This window comes from Gobio gobio, assembly GCF_949357685.1.
Source record: "Gobio gobio genome assembly, chromosome: 15".
Classification (NCBI taxonomy): Eukaryota; Metazoa; Chordata; class Actinopteri; order Cypriniformes; family Gobionidae; genus Gobio; species Gobio gobio.
Genome location: NC_137108.1, coordinates 24,119,468 through 24,138,943, shown reverse-complemented (window position 1 = coordinate 24,138,943; position 19,476 = coordinate 24,119,468). Strand labels below are relative to the sequence as shown.

General features: G+C 34.8%; 1 protein-coding gene and 1 long non-coding RNA gene across 2 annotated transcripts; one reads left to right on the top strand and one right to left on the bottom strand.

The window, feature by feature from the left end:
• Positions 1-1,501: 1,501 nt before the first annotated feature.
• On the bottom strand, positions 1,502-19,476 carry cd4-1 (CD4-1 molecule). Its single transcript, XM_079836277.1, has 11 exons — positions 19,333-19,476; positions 10,329-10,444; positions 6,958-7,051; positions 6,705-6,857; positions 6,446-6,589; positions 5,530-5,778; positions 4,791-5,168; positions 2,793-3,038; positions 2,602-2,708; positions 2,458-2,504; positions 1,502-1,988 (listed from the first exon to the last, which is right to left on the bottom strand). The coding sequence occupies exons 3-11, from the start codon at positions 7,010-7,012 to the stop codon at positions 1,958-1,960; spliced, it is 1,410 nt and encodes a 469-aa protein (XP_079692403.1). The 5' UTR covers positions 7,013-7,051; positions 10,329-10,444; positions 19,333-19,476; the 3' UTR covers positions 1,502-1,957.
• Positions 2,842-5,935, top strand: LOC307138127. Its single transcript, XR_013817999.1, has 4 exons — positions 2,842-2,949; positions 3,970-4,040; positions 4,272-4,350; positions 4,884-5,935. It is a non-coding gene; the product is annotated as an uncharacterized lncRNA (long non-coding RNA).

The window sequence follows — 19,476 nt, the reverse complement described above, 5'->3', positions numbered from 1 at the left end:
TTCATTATTACTAATAATCAAAAATGTTTCTTGCGCAGCAAATGTTCATATTACAATGATTTCTGAAGGAACATGTGACACTAAAGACTGGAGTAATGATGCTGAAAATTCAGCTTTGATCACAGGAATAAATTACATTTTAAAATATATTAAAATAGAAAACAATTATTTTACATTGTAATAATATTTCACAATATTACATTTTTTGTATATTTTAATAACATAAATGCAGCCTTGGTGAGCAGAAGAGACTTATTTAAAAACATTTTAAAAAATTACCGTTCTGAAACTTTTGACCGGTAGTGTAAAATGTTACACATTTATTTATTTTTTAAATAAAAACGGTGTATAGTTGTATCCATGAAGTATAAACTACTGCGTATGTCCATTCATTGATCAATAGGCTATGTTTTAACATTTTGATCATTGTACATCATGATATGCATATTAAATGATTATATGACAAAATCCATGTGAAAACAGCTTATATTTACTGCTATATTAATATTGATTTAAACTGCTGTTCCGTGTTTTCACTGTTATACACCAGGGGGCGCTATTACGCATCTTTGAATGAGTAGGCTACTGAATCTCCTGAACAAAACACAGTCGAGGAAAACGCAAAAAACAGAAAAACAAAACAAGCGATAATGTAAGCAGATGCATATATAAAATAACGTGATCATCAACATTAAACATCATATAAATCAAAACTGCCAAATGTTACTGAATGAAATGTGGACCCAGGACAGGGGTGTTTATGGACTCGATCTACTCCATCTGTTGATCATCGTTCTGAATCTGATGTGGATGTAGTCTTTGTAGTCATGTAGTCATTTATTACTCACCCTCATGCCGTTCCACGCCCCGTAAGACCTCCGTTCATCTTCGGAACAAATTAAGATATTTTTGTTGAACCGCCCACACTGCTGAAATCATGTGTCTTTGGCGCTCCGAACCGCGGCGCTGATTCCATACGCTCCGAAGCTTCATGAAGCAGTGTTTTGAAATCGGTTATTATCACCATATAAGTCGTTATTTATTTATTTTTTGGCGCACCAAAAATATTCTCGTCGCTTTAATATTGAACCACTGTTCTCACATGAGCTGATTTAAATATGTTTTTAGTACATTAATGGATTGTGAGAGAGGAAATGTCATTGCTGGCCATCGAATTTCAACAAAAATGTTCCGATGATTAACGGCGGTCTTACGGGCGTGGAACGGCATGAGGGTGAGTAATAAATTACATTATTTTCATTTTTGGGTGAACTAACCCTTTAACTTTCTAGAGAAGGCACAATGACATTTTAGTTATATGTTTTAATAATTAGTTCTGCTGGAACTGTCTATTCCAGTCATGGGGTCCTCTGAAAACAAATGACAACTGGCAACGGTAGGCTACTTCTCAATATTACAATCACTCTTCCATTTCATATCAGTTTTAAATGAAGACATTTTGGTGTGAGAATGGCCATACACTTTTGTTTCATAATTTTTTATTTACTTTACATTGTCAATATTTTTCAGACGGTTTTTTAAAATGTTTCTAATTTCTAAAGAAATACAAGCAAAGAAGAGCAAAATAAAGTTAATAAGTATAGATGAAAAATATCAGCACAATATAAGGAGGCACTTTAGGCAATTTTAATATAAAATGTACAGATCCTTACTGTAACAATATGCTAGGCCCATTTATCTTCCAGACAAGTTTATAATATGGCATGTTATTTACACCTAAAGAAATACAGCATATTATTTGAGTTCCATATAATATTGCTTCCTATCAAGCATGTTCAAGTATAATATAGTGTGGTTATGAGAGTATTTTACAAAAACAATAACAAAGAAATACCAGTATCATCTGCACAATGAAGACCAGAGGCTTTGTTCAGGCAACTGTACATTAACACGATTATTTGGGAAATCAGTAATAAAACTGAAAAGCAGAGGATCCTCAGGTCTTGTAGAATCCCTTTGGCTGAGGACTGAGACAGAGAGAGACAACCAAACATGATGATGAGGATGCATGTTCATATATAAGTTCAGTAACCACAAAAGGCATTTGCACATTTAAAACGTTATGTAAACATGATTTCAGTGCATTGGCAAAATGTGTCATCTGCAAACAAATTATACTATAGGCCTTTCTGAGCAATTTTTGCAATTATTTTAAACAAACTTGAGTTTCAGTTCCCCTCAAGTTCAAACAGGTGTGCTATCAGAGTAACCACAGGTGTAATGAATTGTCATATCGCAACCAAAAAGTGTCCATATGAAAATTTGTAACCGTTTATCTACTGTTTATTATTTGAATCCTAGCAAACTTATAAGTATAAACGCTTTTTAAAGTATAAAATTGATAAAGATGATATTTAGTTGTATAATGAAATACCATATTTTAAGAGTAGCTTAAGTTATTTTGAAATCAGCATATCCAACAACCACCAAACTCACTTTTTGCAGCAGCAGAATCTGGTCTTGCGTCGTCTGTACATCATCATCTGTTAAGAAGAATGAAAGAAATAAGGCATTTGATTTTCACCTTTCAAACACTTCCTGAATGACGGCAATGTGTTAAAACCACTTGTGAACATTTACTTGTTTGTGTCTGCGAATGCATATGATGGCGACAACAAGGAGCAAGATGAAGACCACAACTCCACTGCTAATGGCGACACAAAGCCAGATGTCCACTGGAGCTTTCTCTGTGAAACAATTTATTGACAGCAGAAGCGTTACACATTTTATTGCCCATGTATCACCCTCCCTTTTTCTATCATTTCTCTTACCAATCTTTAATGATAGCGCAGCATATGTCAGCATTGTCTCTTTTTTCCAGAGTTCACATATCCGTTGGCCCCTGTCGTTCATTGTCACTTCAGGGATGGACAGAAAAGGTGAAGAGTGAGAAGTATAGGAAGAGCGATATTTCCATTTCATCTGAAGGTCAGCCCCAATTGGATGTCCTAATGTGCATGTCAGATTCACGCTTTCGCCTTCATATAGTACTCGAGAAGAACCTCCAGATAAGGAAACTAATAGAAAGAGAAATGTACAGACTTCAGAATGAACAAGTCAAGAAATGTTTGCATTGTAAATGGATTATGAAGTTTCAAGCCATAATTTTGTAATAATTAACGACACACAGTGAACCTTTATTCATCCAAAGTCATTTCAATGTCCAGTGTCAATTTTGTTGGGAAGCTACAAGGCAAGCTCATAATTTAAAGGAACACTGTACTTTTCTCCTTATTAAAAAGTTTTACTTCGAATAACATTTTTAAAAAATGTTTAAAATCACTCATATAGCCTATGTGCTAACTACAGTCTAATAAAAGCTTATTGGACACCTTTACATGTCAAATAAATTAATAATAGTACAACAAAAAAAAATTTGTTTTTAAATGTGCACCCACACCGCTAGGTGTCAGTATAAGTACATTTCTGTTTGATCTTGACTTATTGCAATCATAGATATGTAGGCTATCACTCTAAAAAAAAAAGGTTCTATATGGCACCAAAAATGGTTCTTGGCTCGTAATCATAGGGGAACCTTTTTTAGTGCTATATAGCACCAATTTTGGTGCTTCAGTGGTTCTTCAGCAGTTCTTTGACTAAGGTGCTATATAGCACCTCTGAAGAACCGCTGAAGAACCACTGAAGCACCAAAATTGGTGCTATATAGCACTAAAAAAGGTTCCCCTATGATTACGAGCCAAGAACCATTTTTGGTGCCATATAGAACTTTTTTTTTTTTAGTGTATAGGCTATGCACGTGACGTCACCGTCGGCCAGAGTGGCTGCGATTACACCCACTGAGTGGCAAAAAGATTGAAAGGCAACATTGGTTTACTGCGTGAATTCCGCGAAAAGCACACAAAACGCATCTAAAAAAGGGAAAGAGATTTGAGATTGACTGTATAAATAGATTTGACCAGAAATCTGATGTAGCCTTCATTTTTACAGACTGCCGAAAGCTACAGAAAAGTGAAAATGGATAGCTGCAATTCGCAGGAACAACTGGACATCATTTTGGGGTAAAATCATAGCCTATATTGTATTGTTATGTATTGTATTGACAACTCATCAATTTAATATTAACCAGCTTATATTCTGAATAAATTGGATGTTTTTAAAAACACTGACAAAAATTATACAAGTTTTAGGGCTGGACGATAGGAAGATATCATCACCTGTACTTAGACCTACGTTTGTTGTATATTTATATAAAGCATTCACAGGGAAATTTGCTTTATGTATTTCCCCAGCGTTGAAATGCAGGCACATATAGCCTAAATGTCAGGAAACACGACTCCTGGCTGCATGTCATGGATCGCTGGATCTTTGGTAAGTTGTAAGGAACACTACATCTAGTCCAACCTTCAATTTAAACTGTTAATTTAAAATTGCTATAGAAACGGTGTCCTGAGACGCGCTGGTCTAGCCTGAAAGATCAACTTTTTTTAATGCTATTTAAGCATAGGAAACAACATTTATGGGACAGTTCATATCCGATTAATTTGCTGAGTGGAAATTAATTACATTTGAGAACTGCAAACATTTTGAGTTTTCAGGATATCCCCATTCAATTAGATAGGACTTGGTCTTGGCCTGAAATAGCTTCCCGAGGCGTTTCAAAAATGGCCACAGAGTGAACAAACGTTCTATCAAAAGGACTTTGAAAGCTACACTATTATGGAAGTGCTGTCAGAATAATGACTGAAAGTAGCAGTTAGTAGCATCGTTAATTTCTAGACTAGACCCCCGACACTTGTCATTTCACCTACTTTGCAAAACCTCCACCTTGACTTTCCTGCTGAGGGTACTGCTTTTGAACTTCAGGTTACAGTTGTACTCCCCTCTGATCTTCTCTGATACAGGCAGATTACGAATTGATAGATCATGGTCTTCTAACTCTCTTCCTATGACCTTGATGTCTGTGCCCTGTGTGACATCCCATCTGACCACGGGACCAACGCTGAGGCTGAGGAGAGGCTGCTGCTGGGTTTGGTCGCTGAGAGGAGTGAAGCTCCAGTTACCACCCTGAAGGCCAGTCTTATTTAACACGGACCAGGGAATGTTAGAAGACAGGGAACATGGAATGCTGACTATAGGGGACGAGGAGACAGAGGTATAAATCGGATCTGGTGGAGAAGGGGAGAGGTCTAAAGGAAAAGAGATGAAAATAAAGGGCAGATTATTATTATTATTACTATTAACAATTTGTACCAGTTTTTGTCATAAAACAAACAAAAAATAATAACAAAATTAATAGAATAATACAAATAAAATAACGTGTATAATTATCAAATTGAAATTATATTAAATTGTTATATTAAGTTGTAATAGCATTACAAAAAAATGAGTTTTACACTACATTCCTCCTTAGATTTGGACTGTAATCATCTATGTTTCTTGTGTATTATTATACATTCCTTATTGCTTTGTAAGCAACTCTCAGAATGTGACAACTCCAATAAGTGGATAGATACACTGCATCTGCTTGTTTAACACACGGAATCTCACCTATTACAGAAACAGTTGTTGTTGCTTGAGCTTCCCTCCCATCATACACCACATTGCATGTCCAAACACCACTATGACACCTGGACACATCTTTGACTGAAATTTTCTTTCTGTAAAGCTTGATTTGATCACAATCTGAGTTTTTGGGTGAAATCCATGTTACACTGGCCGTGGCTGAACTAGGGTCCAGATTACATTCCAGAGACAGAGAATCACCAGCCATCATGGTCTTCACTTCGGGAATAGTGACTGAAACAGAGAAAAGGGGGTGAGAGGTGCAATACTGCAATGTTTGAGAATCTTATCGTGTAATGTGTAAAGTTATAGCCTACACCACAAATTATCAAAAATGTCAAAATGTATGTGTGAGTGGAGTAATATAATATACAATTTAATCTTTGCCTTTATGAGTGTAGTATGGAGATTGATGATTATAGAATATATTGGGGGGGGGGGGGGTTATAGTGTTCACATCTTGACTGAATCAAGCTCAACAATAGGTGTCATGCCCTCATCTATTTGAAAAACCAACTGTAGAACTTGACCGAATAGTTCAACAAAAATTGAAAATTCTTTCATCATTTATTTTAACATATTTGACTTCTGTGGAATGCAAAAGAAGGTTTATTTATTTACTTATGTTTTTTGTTGATTTGTTGTCCAGTGACCCCACTGATTTTCATTGTATAGACAAAAACATTCTTCAAAATGTCTTCCTTTGTGTTTCACAGAAGTAAGAATGACGCAATTTTTGAGTGATCTCTTTAAGAGATGATGTGCCTGTATACGTCTCTTTTCTACACACACACACACACACACACTCTCTCTCTCTCTCTCTCTCTCTCTCTCTCTCTCTCTCTCTCTCTCTCTCTCTCTCTCTCTCTCTCTCTCTCTCTCTCTTTTTACTTTGTCTTACCATGGTACAGTTTGTAGGTCTTGGTGGAAATAGCCGATAATACATGTTGTTCACAACGCCAAACTACAAAATCAGAATCTTGTACTGGTGAGATTCGGAGAGAGTAATCCGGTAACAGAGACAAATGCGTGTTAACATCTTTCCCTACAAAAGACAAACATACAGTACATGTGCAGTTATATCAAACATGTAGCCGGATTATTATTGGGGAGTAAAAAGGCATGAACTCTGTAAAAAAAAAAAAAAACATGCATCTCACCCTTTTGGTTCACACTCTGAGGGTTCCTGCTGATAGTTGGGTTTTGATCTGACCCGCGGATCCAGTTCACATACACATTTTCGTTTTTTACCGATAAATCTCTAGGTAGGGTAGCGGTCCCATCTATCTGTGCGTAAACTACTATGTGGCTTTCTGATGATAGAACAACACATCGGTCAGAATTGTAGAATGCTTACAGGCTGAATTTCATGCTCTTCGCCATATAACAACTGTCAAGGTATTTACATCTTACCTTGCGCTTTGAGAAATCGAACGAACAGTGATATTAGTATCCAACGAAACATCATTCTGTCCTCAGAGCTGAGCCAGAGAGGATGAAGGGTGATCTGTAAGACATAGCCATAGTCTAAATGCATCACCAAGAGCATCACATAACATAGAGGAAGGAAGGGGCTTGTGGTGGGCTCTGATTTGTTGAGTGATGAGGGAAACAGTAACAGAAACAGAGCAGGATGGTGAGGGGGAGACAGAAACTTTGTGGTGGGCTATGGGTTACAGACATAAAGGAAGACAAGTGCCAGTGAAGAAACATGAAAGAACAACAGCTAGAAAGAGACAAAGACGAGACGCAGAGAGGTGTGTCTGTGGTGGGCTGAGATTGTATAGGGAGGAGATTCAGATCCCTCTCGTTTTCACCTCTTCACCTCCTCCTCCAAAACACCCCCTCTCTTCCTCCCTTGTTCCACGAAAGGCGGATCTCTCCACGCTTACACATAGAAAAAAAACACCACATGGCGCTGCTGGTGGTGTCGCTGAGCTTGGAGTGCGGTGTGCGTTATGTCTGTTATATCTGATCTTGGCTTTTTTCTCTTTTTGTGCATGCGATTCACACAAATCTCTCCTTTTACCCCTGAAGAGATTGACTATTCAAACAAAAAAATGCAGACTGACTTTTTACAATGCGCGCTCTGTGAATTGTTTAGCTTTTGACTTTAATTTGCAATGTTCTTTATATTTCTCATATTTAGATTTCTAAATCAGCATCGGTAAGGTCATGGGTTTGATTCCTAAGGGATGCATGAAATGATGAAATATACATTAAATGCAATGTAAATCACTTTTGAATTAATCGTCTGCCAAATACATAAATGTAAATTATGACTATTTTAAGATCAACAAGCTCAAACATAGATGCACATTTAAGAAAATCTAATTGTTCATTTTTTTCACAATTTTGGTTTAATTTTTTCCCACTACTGAGAACAACAAGTGGCTCTTTAGATTCAGTCTATCAAGATTCATAGTATGAAGCATTTAATTTATATATGAAATAAAGCAAGCTAGGTTTCTCTGTAATGTATCACTTCTGATATAAGAGGAACTAATTCAAACCAATGTGGTTCCTTAGAGGGAAAAAAAAAACTAAACAAATACTGAAATGAAAGCTAAAGAATACGATAGAAAGCAAAACAATGTTTAGGAAAAGAGAACAATGTTTTTTTCAAGACAGCCAAATAAAAGTATCATGCCAAGTCTGCGTCTTTCTGCACAATTCTTCTCTTTAAAGCTTGTCCACTACTGAGAACAACAAGTGGCTCTTTAGATTCAGTCTATCAAGATTCAAAGTATGAAGCATTTAATGTATATATAAATTAAAGCGAGCCATTTTGAAAAAGTAGGACTTGTAAAAAAGGTCTGTCTTTTAAGTCAAAAGTAAAAAAGGTTATATGTAGCACTAAAAGTGGTTCTTGGCTCGTAATCATAGGGGAACCTTTTTAAGTGCTGTATAGCATCAATCTTGGTTCTTCAGCGGTTCTTCACCGGTTCCACTGACTAAGCGGCTATATAGCACCGCTACCATATACAGAACATGTTAAGATATGGTGCTATATAGCACCAAAAGTGGTTCCCCTATGATGACAAAGAACCAGTTTTAGTGCCATATAGAACCTTTTTTTTTTTAGAGTGCACTTCATGTGATAATTTGCACCCATATAGTTGCATATACAAAAGTACAATGCATAGAATAGTTTACTTTTTGTTCATGCCAGTTACATTTTTAACAACATATATTTCAAAATCATGCATAATTAGGCATATGGAAATTATATTTTAATGCGGAGTGTAATTCTAAATATTTAAGTGGGCATCGGGCTAAAGGCCATTTATGATATGGCTTAAATTGATATAATTGATATATATATATTGATATATTGAAAAAGTGCCATTTTCAAAAAAAGATGTATCAATGGCTAAGAAATCTTTAATCCGCAGCTCTCGGTGATCAGTGGTTGAATCCTGGGAATGTAAGCTGCTTTAGATAAAAAAAAGTCTGTCATATGAATAAAAGTACATGTAAAACCTTTAGTGGAGACATGCAATTATAATAGTTTCAAGCATTTGTGTGTAAGGTCAAAATGTTTTTGTTGCTCTGATTCTGAATTAAAATGTCCGGTAACACCCTAGTTTAGGGTCCAATTCTCACTATTAACTAGTTGCTAATTAGCATGCATATTACTAAGATATTGGCTGTTTATTAGTACTTATGAAGCACATATTAATGCCTTATTCTGCATAATCTTATTCTAAATTCCTAATCCTACCCGATACCTAAACGTAACAACTACTAACTATTAATAAGCAGTAATTAGGAGTTTATTGAGGCAATAGTTAATAGTGAGATTTGGCCTCTAATTTAAAGTGACAACATTTTTCTTTCATTTTGCTGCTTTTAATTATAAAACTGTCTAATGGTGAACTTAGCACTTGATGAACGTTTTAAGTCTCTAGAGGAGCAAAAAAAAAAAAAATTGTAAGAAATGAGGGAAAAGTTTGTGAAGAATGAGAAACAAAGGAAGGAGAAGCACACAAAGAAACACAAACGATAGATGTAGAGATAAAGACAGCCAGAGACTGCACCTGAACAACTAACCCAGAAAGACAGATGATCAGGGCTGTGGTCAGGATGGAGGTTAAACAGTAAACAGACACACAGAGATGGAGGAGAAAGGAGGGGAACATTAGTAAGACTAAGAACTTGAAACAAAACTTTCAGAAAAAAAGTAATGGACTTTATTTTTTTGGAGATTGAGATAAAAAAAATTCGATACTCGAGTGCTATTCATTCAGTTTAGTACTACTAAGGAAGGTGGAAATATAAACACTGATGTCCTGATATCATGAATGTTTGATCATGATCATGTTTTAATAGATCCGAAGACAGTCCTTCAGTTCATTTTCACAGCATCGCATTCACCAGGAGAATATACATCTGTTTTACTAACCCTTGTACATCTCATGTCTTATGTTATATATTGTGTATTCAAAAGTTTTTAATGTAACACATATGCCGTCAAATTAATCGAACTGAAAATATAAAGAGTGCAAAGTTTCATTCCTATTCATTTTTTAAAAATGTAATTCATTAATTTCTACAGCATTATAGAATACACAGTAAATAATGTATGTTCATTTAGTTTTTTGTTTTTAAGGAAATGTAACTTTAAAAAAGTAGAAAAATGAATTTATCCCCTATTCTGATCTAGAGAAGCATAAAAAAAGTTTAAATGAAATAAAATCATTCATAATAAAAACTGATTAAAGTTGCCATGTGTAATTAAACAGTTTATAATTAAATGTACATCTTTGTGTAAATATACTGACCTTATGAGCGAAATACTTTATCGTTCCTCTTCAAAGTTGTGCAGCGGATGTGTTCACTTTCAGGCCAAAATATTTCTATTTAACCTTCGTTGACGCCTCCCCTCAGTCTGATTGGCCTGAGAGGTAAAAGAAGACGTCCGGTTATTGACATGAGGCTGTTGAATTAAATAGTTTTTTTTTTTAAGTATATTTGGTTATACATTTTTCCCCTTTTTCCACGGAAAAGTTGTCGCTTGAAAATGAGTATGATAATTACTTTTTTAAACCGCTTTATTTCTCCTTCCAAAACATTATTGTTAGAACAACATAATTATTTATAATACATTTCAAATTCGTAGGGAACTTTACAATCAGATTAATAAAAGTTTAAATGACAATAATTCGTTTTCTAAGTTTTCCAATGATAGCCAGAAAAACTGAGACATTGTCATGTTACGTCCAAAAAAGTTCTGAGAATTATTATCTGATTTATTTATCAAATAAAGGACAATATTTTTTCTGAAACCTTTATGTATTCTGAACAGCCTATTTTATTTTATTTTTTTCATGGTTCGTTGTTTGTTCGCCACATCGTTTAACTGACTCAATCATGTCTATTTATACTTTTAAATGTCTGTGTCCTATTAGTTTAGAGCTATTGATAAGTTATATAATCCACTCCATTTAAAAACACTTTTTTATTACGAATGAATATCCTTATCAGCCCGCAACCCTCCGAGCCCGACAGAACAAACTCTATTCATTTCTGTTTCTATTTAATTTCTTTTCCTCTGTTGTCTTGTAGTTGTTCCATTTTCCTTACTTTTCTGCATTATGCAGAAAATGTTTAGCATCATTCTTTTAAAGTGATCAGATGCCTAATTCTAATATTATTAACCTGCACTTTGAACTTGAGTGTGTACGCCGCTACAGCAAATATGAGGGGGATGTTACACCATATAATGACAGATAAATCAGTGTAATTTGTAAAAGAACTTTAAAAATTGTAACCTGTACAAATTATCTCAGTGTGCTAAATCAGCGTATAACATCACATACCGACTTTTTTAGCTATACGTTCACAGATTAATTTTATTTGACAGAGAATTTGAATAAAATGTAGATTCTATATAATATTTTCTTGATTTAAATGTTATTTCATTAAATAAATAAAAAACTAAAACACAGGAACAGTTTTTGAAAAGTATAAGTGCAAATGCAACTTATTTCATTTATACTTGTAATATGCAATTATGAGGCAAATGTGAAGATTAAAATGCATTCAAATATAGATTTGAATGAATTGCTTTTAAAGAAGATAAACTGTAAGATAAATGTAAGATGAAGATGTTTCTTCATCTCCAAAGAAGCATATGACCAACTCAAAAACCTTTCAGCGTTGGTTCTTATTAAGAAAAGCATTCTTTGCCAAACCCAACGTGCTGCAAAGAACACTTTTCTTAACAAGAACCAAAGCAGGTTTTTGAATTGGTCATATGCATCAGGTCAGCATATTAGATTCTGGGTTCTTTAAAGCAAAAGTGCATTGGTTTTGTTTAGTTTTGTTAAGAATAAACTGAAGATTACTGTTTTTTTATATTATTAAAATAAATGAATCAACTTCTTCTAAAAAAGGACTGATCTCATACAGGGTGTGTGTTAACTTTATTTTTTACTGACTAAAAGGTTTCTCTGTAATGTATCAATTCTGATATAAGAGGAACTAATTCGGTGGAACAATGCGCTTCCTTAGAGGAAAAAAAGCTAAAGAATACGATAGAAAGCCAAACAATGTTTAGGAAAAGAGAACAATGTTTTTTTCAAGACAGCCAAATAAAAGTATCATGTCAAGTCAGCGTATTTCTGCACAATTATTCTCTTTAAAGCTCCTCTTCTCTTTAGATTTATCTCTTACATTTATAGTTTGTAACTCACCAAATCAAATACCTCATAAGCCCAAATTCATTTACTTCTGATTCGTATTCTGATTATTGTGTTAGATTTGCGTTAAAGCGATTAACAAGTCTTAATACACACCGTAACAAGGTGCACTTAAAAATGAAGGTTCGTCGGCCTTTCTTTGCAGCACAATGGGTTTGGTAAAGAATGCTTTTCTTAATAAGAAACTCTTAAACATGTTAAAGTTTTACATACTAATGTCGTTGGATAGGCTTTGAAGTTCCACAAAGAACTTTTTCTGGGTAGGTCTTAACAAAACTGAACAAAACCAATGCACTAATATTCTTACATGATGTACTCATAATCAAAGATCTTTCTTCATCTCCAAAGAAGCATATGATCAACTCAAAAACCTGCTTTGGTTCTAATTAAGAAAAGTGTTCTTTGCAGCAAGTTGGGTTTGGCAAAGAATGCTTTTCTTAATAAGAACCAACGCTGAAAGGTTTTTGAGTTGGTCATATGCTCTTACATTCTGAGAACATGTCAGCATATTAGTTTCTGGGTTCTTTAAAGCAAAAGCGCATTGATTCTGTTCAGTTTTGTTAAGAAAAAGTTCTTTGTGGAACTTCAAAGACTATCCAACAACATCAGTGTGTAAAACTGTAACATGTTTAAGAGTGAATAAAGCATCCGCCTTGAAAAGAGAATATACATTAAAGAAAAGCGAGAGAGAGAGCGACAGGTACGGTAGAGCATCTTTCAGCGCTGTATAGGACAGGGGTGGTTTGCTAAGGGGAACCACATGAAGGTTGAAACAAACATGTTGCCTGCCTCACATCTGTGTCTGAGGTTTCACCTCTCTGTCATTCTCGCTCTTCCTGCCATGCTCAGTTCATCTTGTTAAAAAAAAAAAAACCTTTAGCTTCATAGTTCTTTACTCCTTAGATCACTATTTTGTCTTTCTCTCTATCTACCCTTACATCCATATTCTCCTTGATTCTCTTTTTTCTCGCGGAGCTGAAAGGAAAGACCCATTTTAGAGGGATCCCTCATTACTCACACAGGCTGAAAAGGTGTCAAGACACCAACATAATCATTACTGAAAGAAAGCAAGCAAGAAAAGTGGGCGATTTATTTCAATATGTCCCATACAGGTTTTCGTTACGTGTTTCCCCTTCAGCAAGTCATTTCTGTGTGCTCTTGACTGAAGATAACTGATATTGTCTTCATCTCCCACACGTTTTACCTTATAACTTGTACGAAGGACTTTTTGAGGCAAATAATCAACACTTTTCTTTTTTCTTGCCATTTTATCTACAATCTTTGCCTGTTTTGCTAAAATTAGCAATAATTGTACGCATATATTGTGAGAGAATGGCCATGGCAGCGTGACTAACAGGGGATCCCACTACCCGATCTGAAATTTCAGAAATGTTTAGTGAATCACACAAATCTGCTTAGTCTGTGGGCCGTAGGAAATGTTGAAGAAGTCTGAGGAGTGCAGAGTGCTGAAGAAGGCTAAGATGGACGCCATTGCAGGCAACAGCTTCTGGTTTTCTAGTGTAATAGTTTCACATGGTGAACAGGCTGTTTTGGAAAAGTGAGTGGAAATTACATAGAAAGACAAATTGCATTTGTCTCTTTCGTTCTTGACTTTTCAGTTACAAACCTCCTCCATTTAATGAAGCCCTGTAGGTTTGAAATGCAAGTATAGCTAAATGTCAGTGGAAAGAGATGTCGAGAGAACGAGAGATTACTGACATTTGGTCTGAGGCTTACAAAAATGTGTATTTTTAGATTAATGTACAGAAGATTAGATCATATTTTAGACTGTACATTTCGAAACCTCACAGTATAGATGATGATTCTGTTCCATTGCGTAATTGGTGCGTTCACGTCATTTTATTTCTTGCACATTGTGTTTTCCTGCTGATGGGCCTATCAGTAAATGGCCGTTTCTATTCATGTATTTCAACAGAAATGCTTATAAAATTCATACATATTTTCAGAAATATGCCATCTCTAACGTCATTTCCTATACTTGTTCTCATTTTTGTTTTGAAGTAGCCTTCCTTTGAATGCAAAATATATTACAAATATTTTTTTGTGGCTGCCATACATTTCACATCTGGTTAAGATGATACTTGTTTATTGAACAGAGATTAATGAATCACCTGACATCCTCAGGTAAAGTTAAAAAATATTAAACATTCAAAAACAAAAAGCCTATTGAATGCCTCTTGAAAGTCCGATTTGTTGGTTTCTTTCTCATGAATTACATTTTCCTGTTCCAGAATGAAACTAACGGTCAGGTTGGAAAACACTCTGACAAACTGTGTGGTATGTGTGTGGGACAAAGCTGAAGTGAGAGGATGAGAAATAGAGAAAAATGTCTGTATGACACACTTTGTGAAAGAGGGAATCCTGCTCTCATTATGAAAATCGCTCCCTCCTTCATAACAGCAGCACTCTAACAACAAAATCAAACACAGATTCACTCTCTATTTTTAACTTGTAAAGGTCACCTTTTCACACTCACATGGTGCAGAAATGAAAATGAAGGGCCACACCCATTGTGATGTAACACTGGACCACTCAAAAAGGTTTCCTTGACTATTAAAACACACTTATCCCATTCTTTTAAGACCTCATCCAATGCAAAATCTATGAAACACATATGTGTTCTGGAATCAGGATGCTGACTTAAAGGGATAGTTCACCCAAAAATGAACATTTTGTCATTTACTCACCTTCAAATTGTTCCAAAACGTTTTGTTTGTTTCTTCTGCTGAACACAAAAAGAAGATATTTTAAAGAATATGGGTAACCAAACAGTTGACGGTAGCCATTATGGTGTGGAAATAAAAAATATTATGGAAGCCAATGAGGCCGACATTCTTTAAAATATCTTCTTTTGTGTTCAGCAGCAGAAAGAAATGTATACAGGTTTGGAACAATTTAAGGGTGAGTAAATGATGACAGAATTTACATTTTTGGGAGAACTATCCCTTTAATGATTTACTGACTTATTTTTCGTCATTTACAGTCAGAGAAGTATGCTGGATTGAATTCTCAGAACATCAAGAGATATTGTCCGGTGATCGTATTTAAAAGTACATAAAATATTGTATACTAATCATAACTTTCATTATATTGATAACACCTAATGACTCTATCTAATGACTCTATCAACTGAAATAATTAACATAAGGAATAGGTCTTAATGTTCTTTAGATTTTAATTAAAGCTCTAAAAATGTTACATCATTGTGCCGTTAACTACTCTTTCCACATAGTTTGTCCGACTGATTCCTTTGATTCCTTAAATTTAGGGTCAAAACATCTGCTGACTGGACTTTATTTAATGAAGGAGTGCCATTATATTAAAGATTATTTATGTGAGGCATATTGCTTATGTACATTGTCCAAACTCTCTTTCATAAGCTGACAAAATGCATGTATGCACAACTGGTTTTAAGCCAGTTATTTACATATTTTGCTGTAGTATGTCAGTAGGAAATATCAGTTTACATTTCCAAACATTATTTTTACCATTAATTGTAATAATCCAGTGAGATTTTTCTATGCACATTGAGTCTGACAACAGCCGGTATGTTCCACACGGAGATCTGATCTCACCATCAACGAGTCCATTTGGGATTACCTAAAGAAAACTGAAACAGACTAAATACACCAGAACTGCGGCACCGTCCTGCAAAGCTACAGTACTTGCGTAAAGGATGATTTCAAAAATAATGTCATAAATAGATTATTTGCCTTCAATTACCTCAATTACCGTCTATTAACTAAATCAAATCAATATTTAGTGTGACCACCCTTTGCGTTTAAAACAGGTTTTTCAGGTAGCTTTGCAGGAAGGTTTCTTCAGGAGATATTGCTGCAGTTTAGTCTGTCTCAGTTTTTTCTGTTTATTCATGTAATCCCAGATGGACTTGATGATAATGAGATCCGATCTCTGTGTGGAACATACCGGCTGTTATCAGACTCCTTGTGCATACAAAAAATCTCACTGTATTATTACGAAATAAAGGTAAAAGGAATGTTTGGAGATGTAAACTGATATGTCCTACTGACACTACAACAAAAGATGTAAATAACTGGCTTAAAACCTTTTTGTGTGTGTGTGTGAAAATACAAACGTGCCTAAGACATTTGCACAGTACTATATATATATATATATATATATATATATATATATATATATATATATATATATATATTATATATATATATATATTATCATATACATTATATAGAATGGCTAATGGCTTATTATAAAAGGTTTATAAAAAATGAAGCTGTTTTGCATTATGCATCACACATTGTAATGCATTTGGTATACACAATGTGTGCGCAAACAGCTGATGCTAGATTTTATGATTGTGCTCATTGAATACATTCATTGTGCTAGTGTATGTCTTGAAGTACTTTGTCCTCCACTTCAGAGTTTTGTTTCTATCACTGAACAAGTGCCGCTCCACATACAGGCCGCTGCATTAAACAGCAAACGGCTAGGAACTAAATAATCTGTCACAAACAACACAAAGTTGGGATAACACTTTATTTTAAGGTGACGTAGTTACACGTTACATGTACTTACTACTTACTATAGTAATAACAGTAAATTATGCATAATTACAAGGAACTAAGCCAAACCATAAAATAAGTACATGTAATTCATAAAAATTTAGTACGTATTTGTGCAATTTCACTTGAACAATGTCACCTCAAAATAAAGTGTAACCCAAGGTGATTATTTAAAAAAAAAATGTCAATAGTATATTTGACATTTTTTTCACTGTGTGCCATGAGCTGAGGTCAAAAGCGTTCTTGATGTGTTGAATTTTGGAAAGATGTTTTGATGATTTGCATGTAAACTGTTTTTTTTTCTCAGACGGTACATCTGGCCATGACACAACGAGACAAAGTCGGCAAAGTCTAATAAAGCTCCTACAGTGCAGCTGTCTCTGCATAAAGTCAGTGCATATCTGTGAAGTCATGCATGAAATGATATTTTCAGGATAAAATTAGCATGATATAAAAAGCATTAAGATAACCATACCCAGGCATTTGCGAGTACATTGCTATACCCTGACAAACAGAATATCTACTTAACATCTTCGACATGCTTGCATGCATTGCTACATTTTATTCACCTGATGGAACGTAATGTGTTGTACTCTTGAAAAAATCCCTATATTGATGTTATTACGTCGGATAGCAGACCTACTTTTATGTTTTGTTTGTGATTTTCCTCAACAATCCACAAACAAAACCAGATCTTCAACAAAAAGGCAGCGATGTCTGACAATTACGCAGTTTTTTTATGATCTGTTTGTATTTCTATCATAACTCCTTTTCCCTGCAGAACACAAAGTGGTCTCAGAACGTATTTTGACACTTAAACACATGAATACCATTGCATTAGATAACAAAATATCCAACAACGTTATTGTTGTTTTTTAATGAGTTATTTTAAGTGATAAAACAAAAGATTTACTTGTTCAAATGAAGACTAGAAGAGTGTTTGGATACTTTTGGATTGTCAGACGAGTTATGATGAGCTACACCTGTGGTTACTCTGGTAGGACACCTGTGTGAACTTGGGAACTGACTTCATACATCCACTAAAAAGCATCTTAATACCAGTTTTGAATGTGTACATTTGGCAGACTCTCATCCAAAGCACCTTGCATTGCATTCAGTTGCATTTGATCAGGTTCATACAGCCCCTCAATGGGAATCAAGCCTTGTTTGAGCTACAGGAATCAGAAAAGTTAGTTAATGAGGAAAGCTCTAGCCGCATTTTGTATGCAGATACCGCTTGCGTTGATATTTTGTATCTAACGCAATGACATTCATTTTTAAGTGGTCATTGTATAGAATACTTTCTGATAAACTGCAATTAATCTGGATGGATATCCGTTATTAAAATTGGGTGGAGGATGAGGATGGTGTCTATTAAAATGAATAATTCCTAGTACAAAAACTGTCCACAGTCTTCGCTTCCTGCACAGACAGCAACAAACAGAGAAAGGCCAGCATTTTAGAGCAACCCGTACCTTGAAATTTTGAAACAATATATAAATTATGTGATATATGTATACTAGTGACTTAAACATGGGGAAAAAAATCTAATTTAAATGTAAAAATGGTCTAATTTTGTGAATTACGTTTATGAAAATTGGCTGTTTCTGTTCAATATTACCTAAATGTACACATTTTTTACTTTTACGTATCTCAATGACTTCAAATGATTGAAAGTAAATGTAGCAAATACAAAAAGACAAATAAAAAAGTATTCAATCGGACTGTGAACGTTCAACGCATCACGAAACTACAAACCGAAGTTCAGCTTATCACGCAAGACTATAAAACACTAAACCTGAACACTACTTAAAGTCTTTGACTTGATCTTCACCCAGTTTATAAGAGTTTGTCTGTCGACAACAAATAATATTTGAAGTAATGCTCCATATTGAGGCCTTGGCCTACAGAACAGTTAGAGTTAAACACGAGTTACTTAACACGATGCCTAATATCTGTTAATATTCTGCACAGTGAAGACTAACACATTTAAATATTGTATGTCTACAACAACGAGTACTAATAAAACATAACAAATGCACATTGACAAACACAATAACTTATTATACAGTAAGACTTCAAGAAAAAAAAAAAACCCCAAAGATGTAGTATACTATGTCTGTATATCAGACAATACACCAAAACAAAAATTTTATCATCCAGCTATTAAACTTCTGATCATACAGTACCATGATTACTACAGACAGAACACCAATAAACGTCAGATCGGCATCTGAAACCTTTGCGCAAAACTTCACACTACGATGCAATGTTAAAACAGTAAATAGGACCATATTATGTTAATGAATAAAACAAGCTGCTTGTAAACATCAATCACTAACAAACACCTCTCTACCGCTGTCATTTTGTAAGGAATACTTTATAGCTCATCGTTTGTGTCTAAGATTTAGCTGAAAACAAAACACCTTGGCTTTATACAAGAAAACAGACATGCAGACTAATAACAAAAACCAGCATAGTTTGTGCTTGTCATAGTAACAGAGCTTTAGAATACTTACAGTTCTGATGAAAAGAGTGTGTGTGTGTTCTGTTAAGGATCTCAGAGCTACACTGACATTTTCTTCCAAACACACTCAGTCACACACACACAGGACAGGAAACTGCAACGTGAGTTGCGCAGCTCTACGCTCATGTGTCTGTGT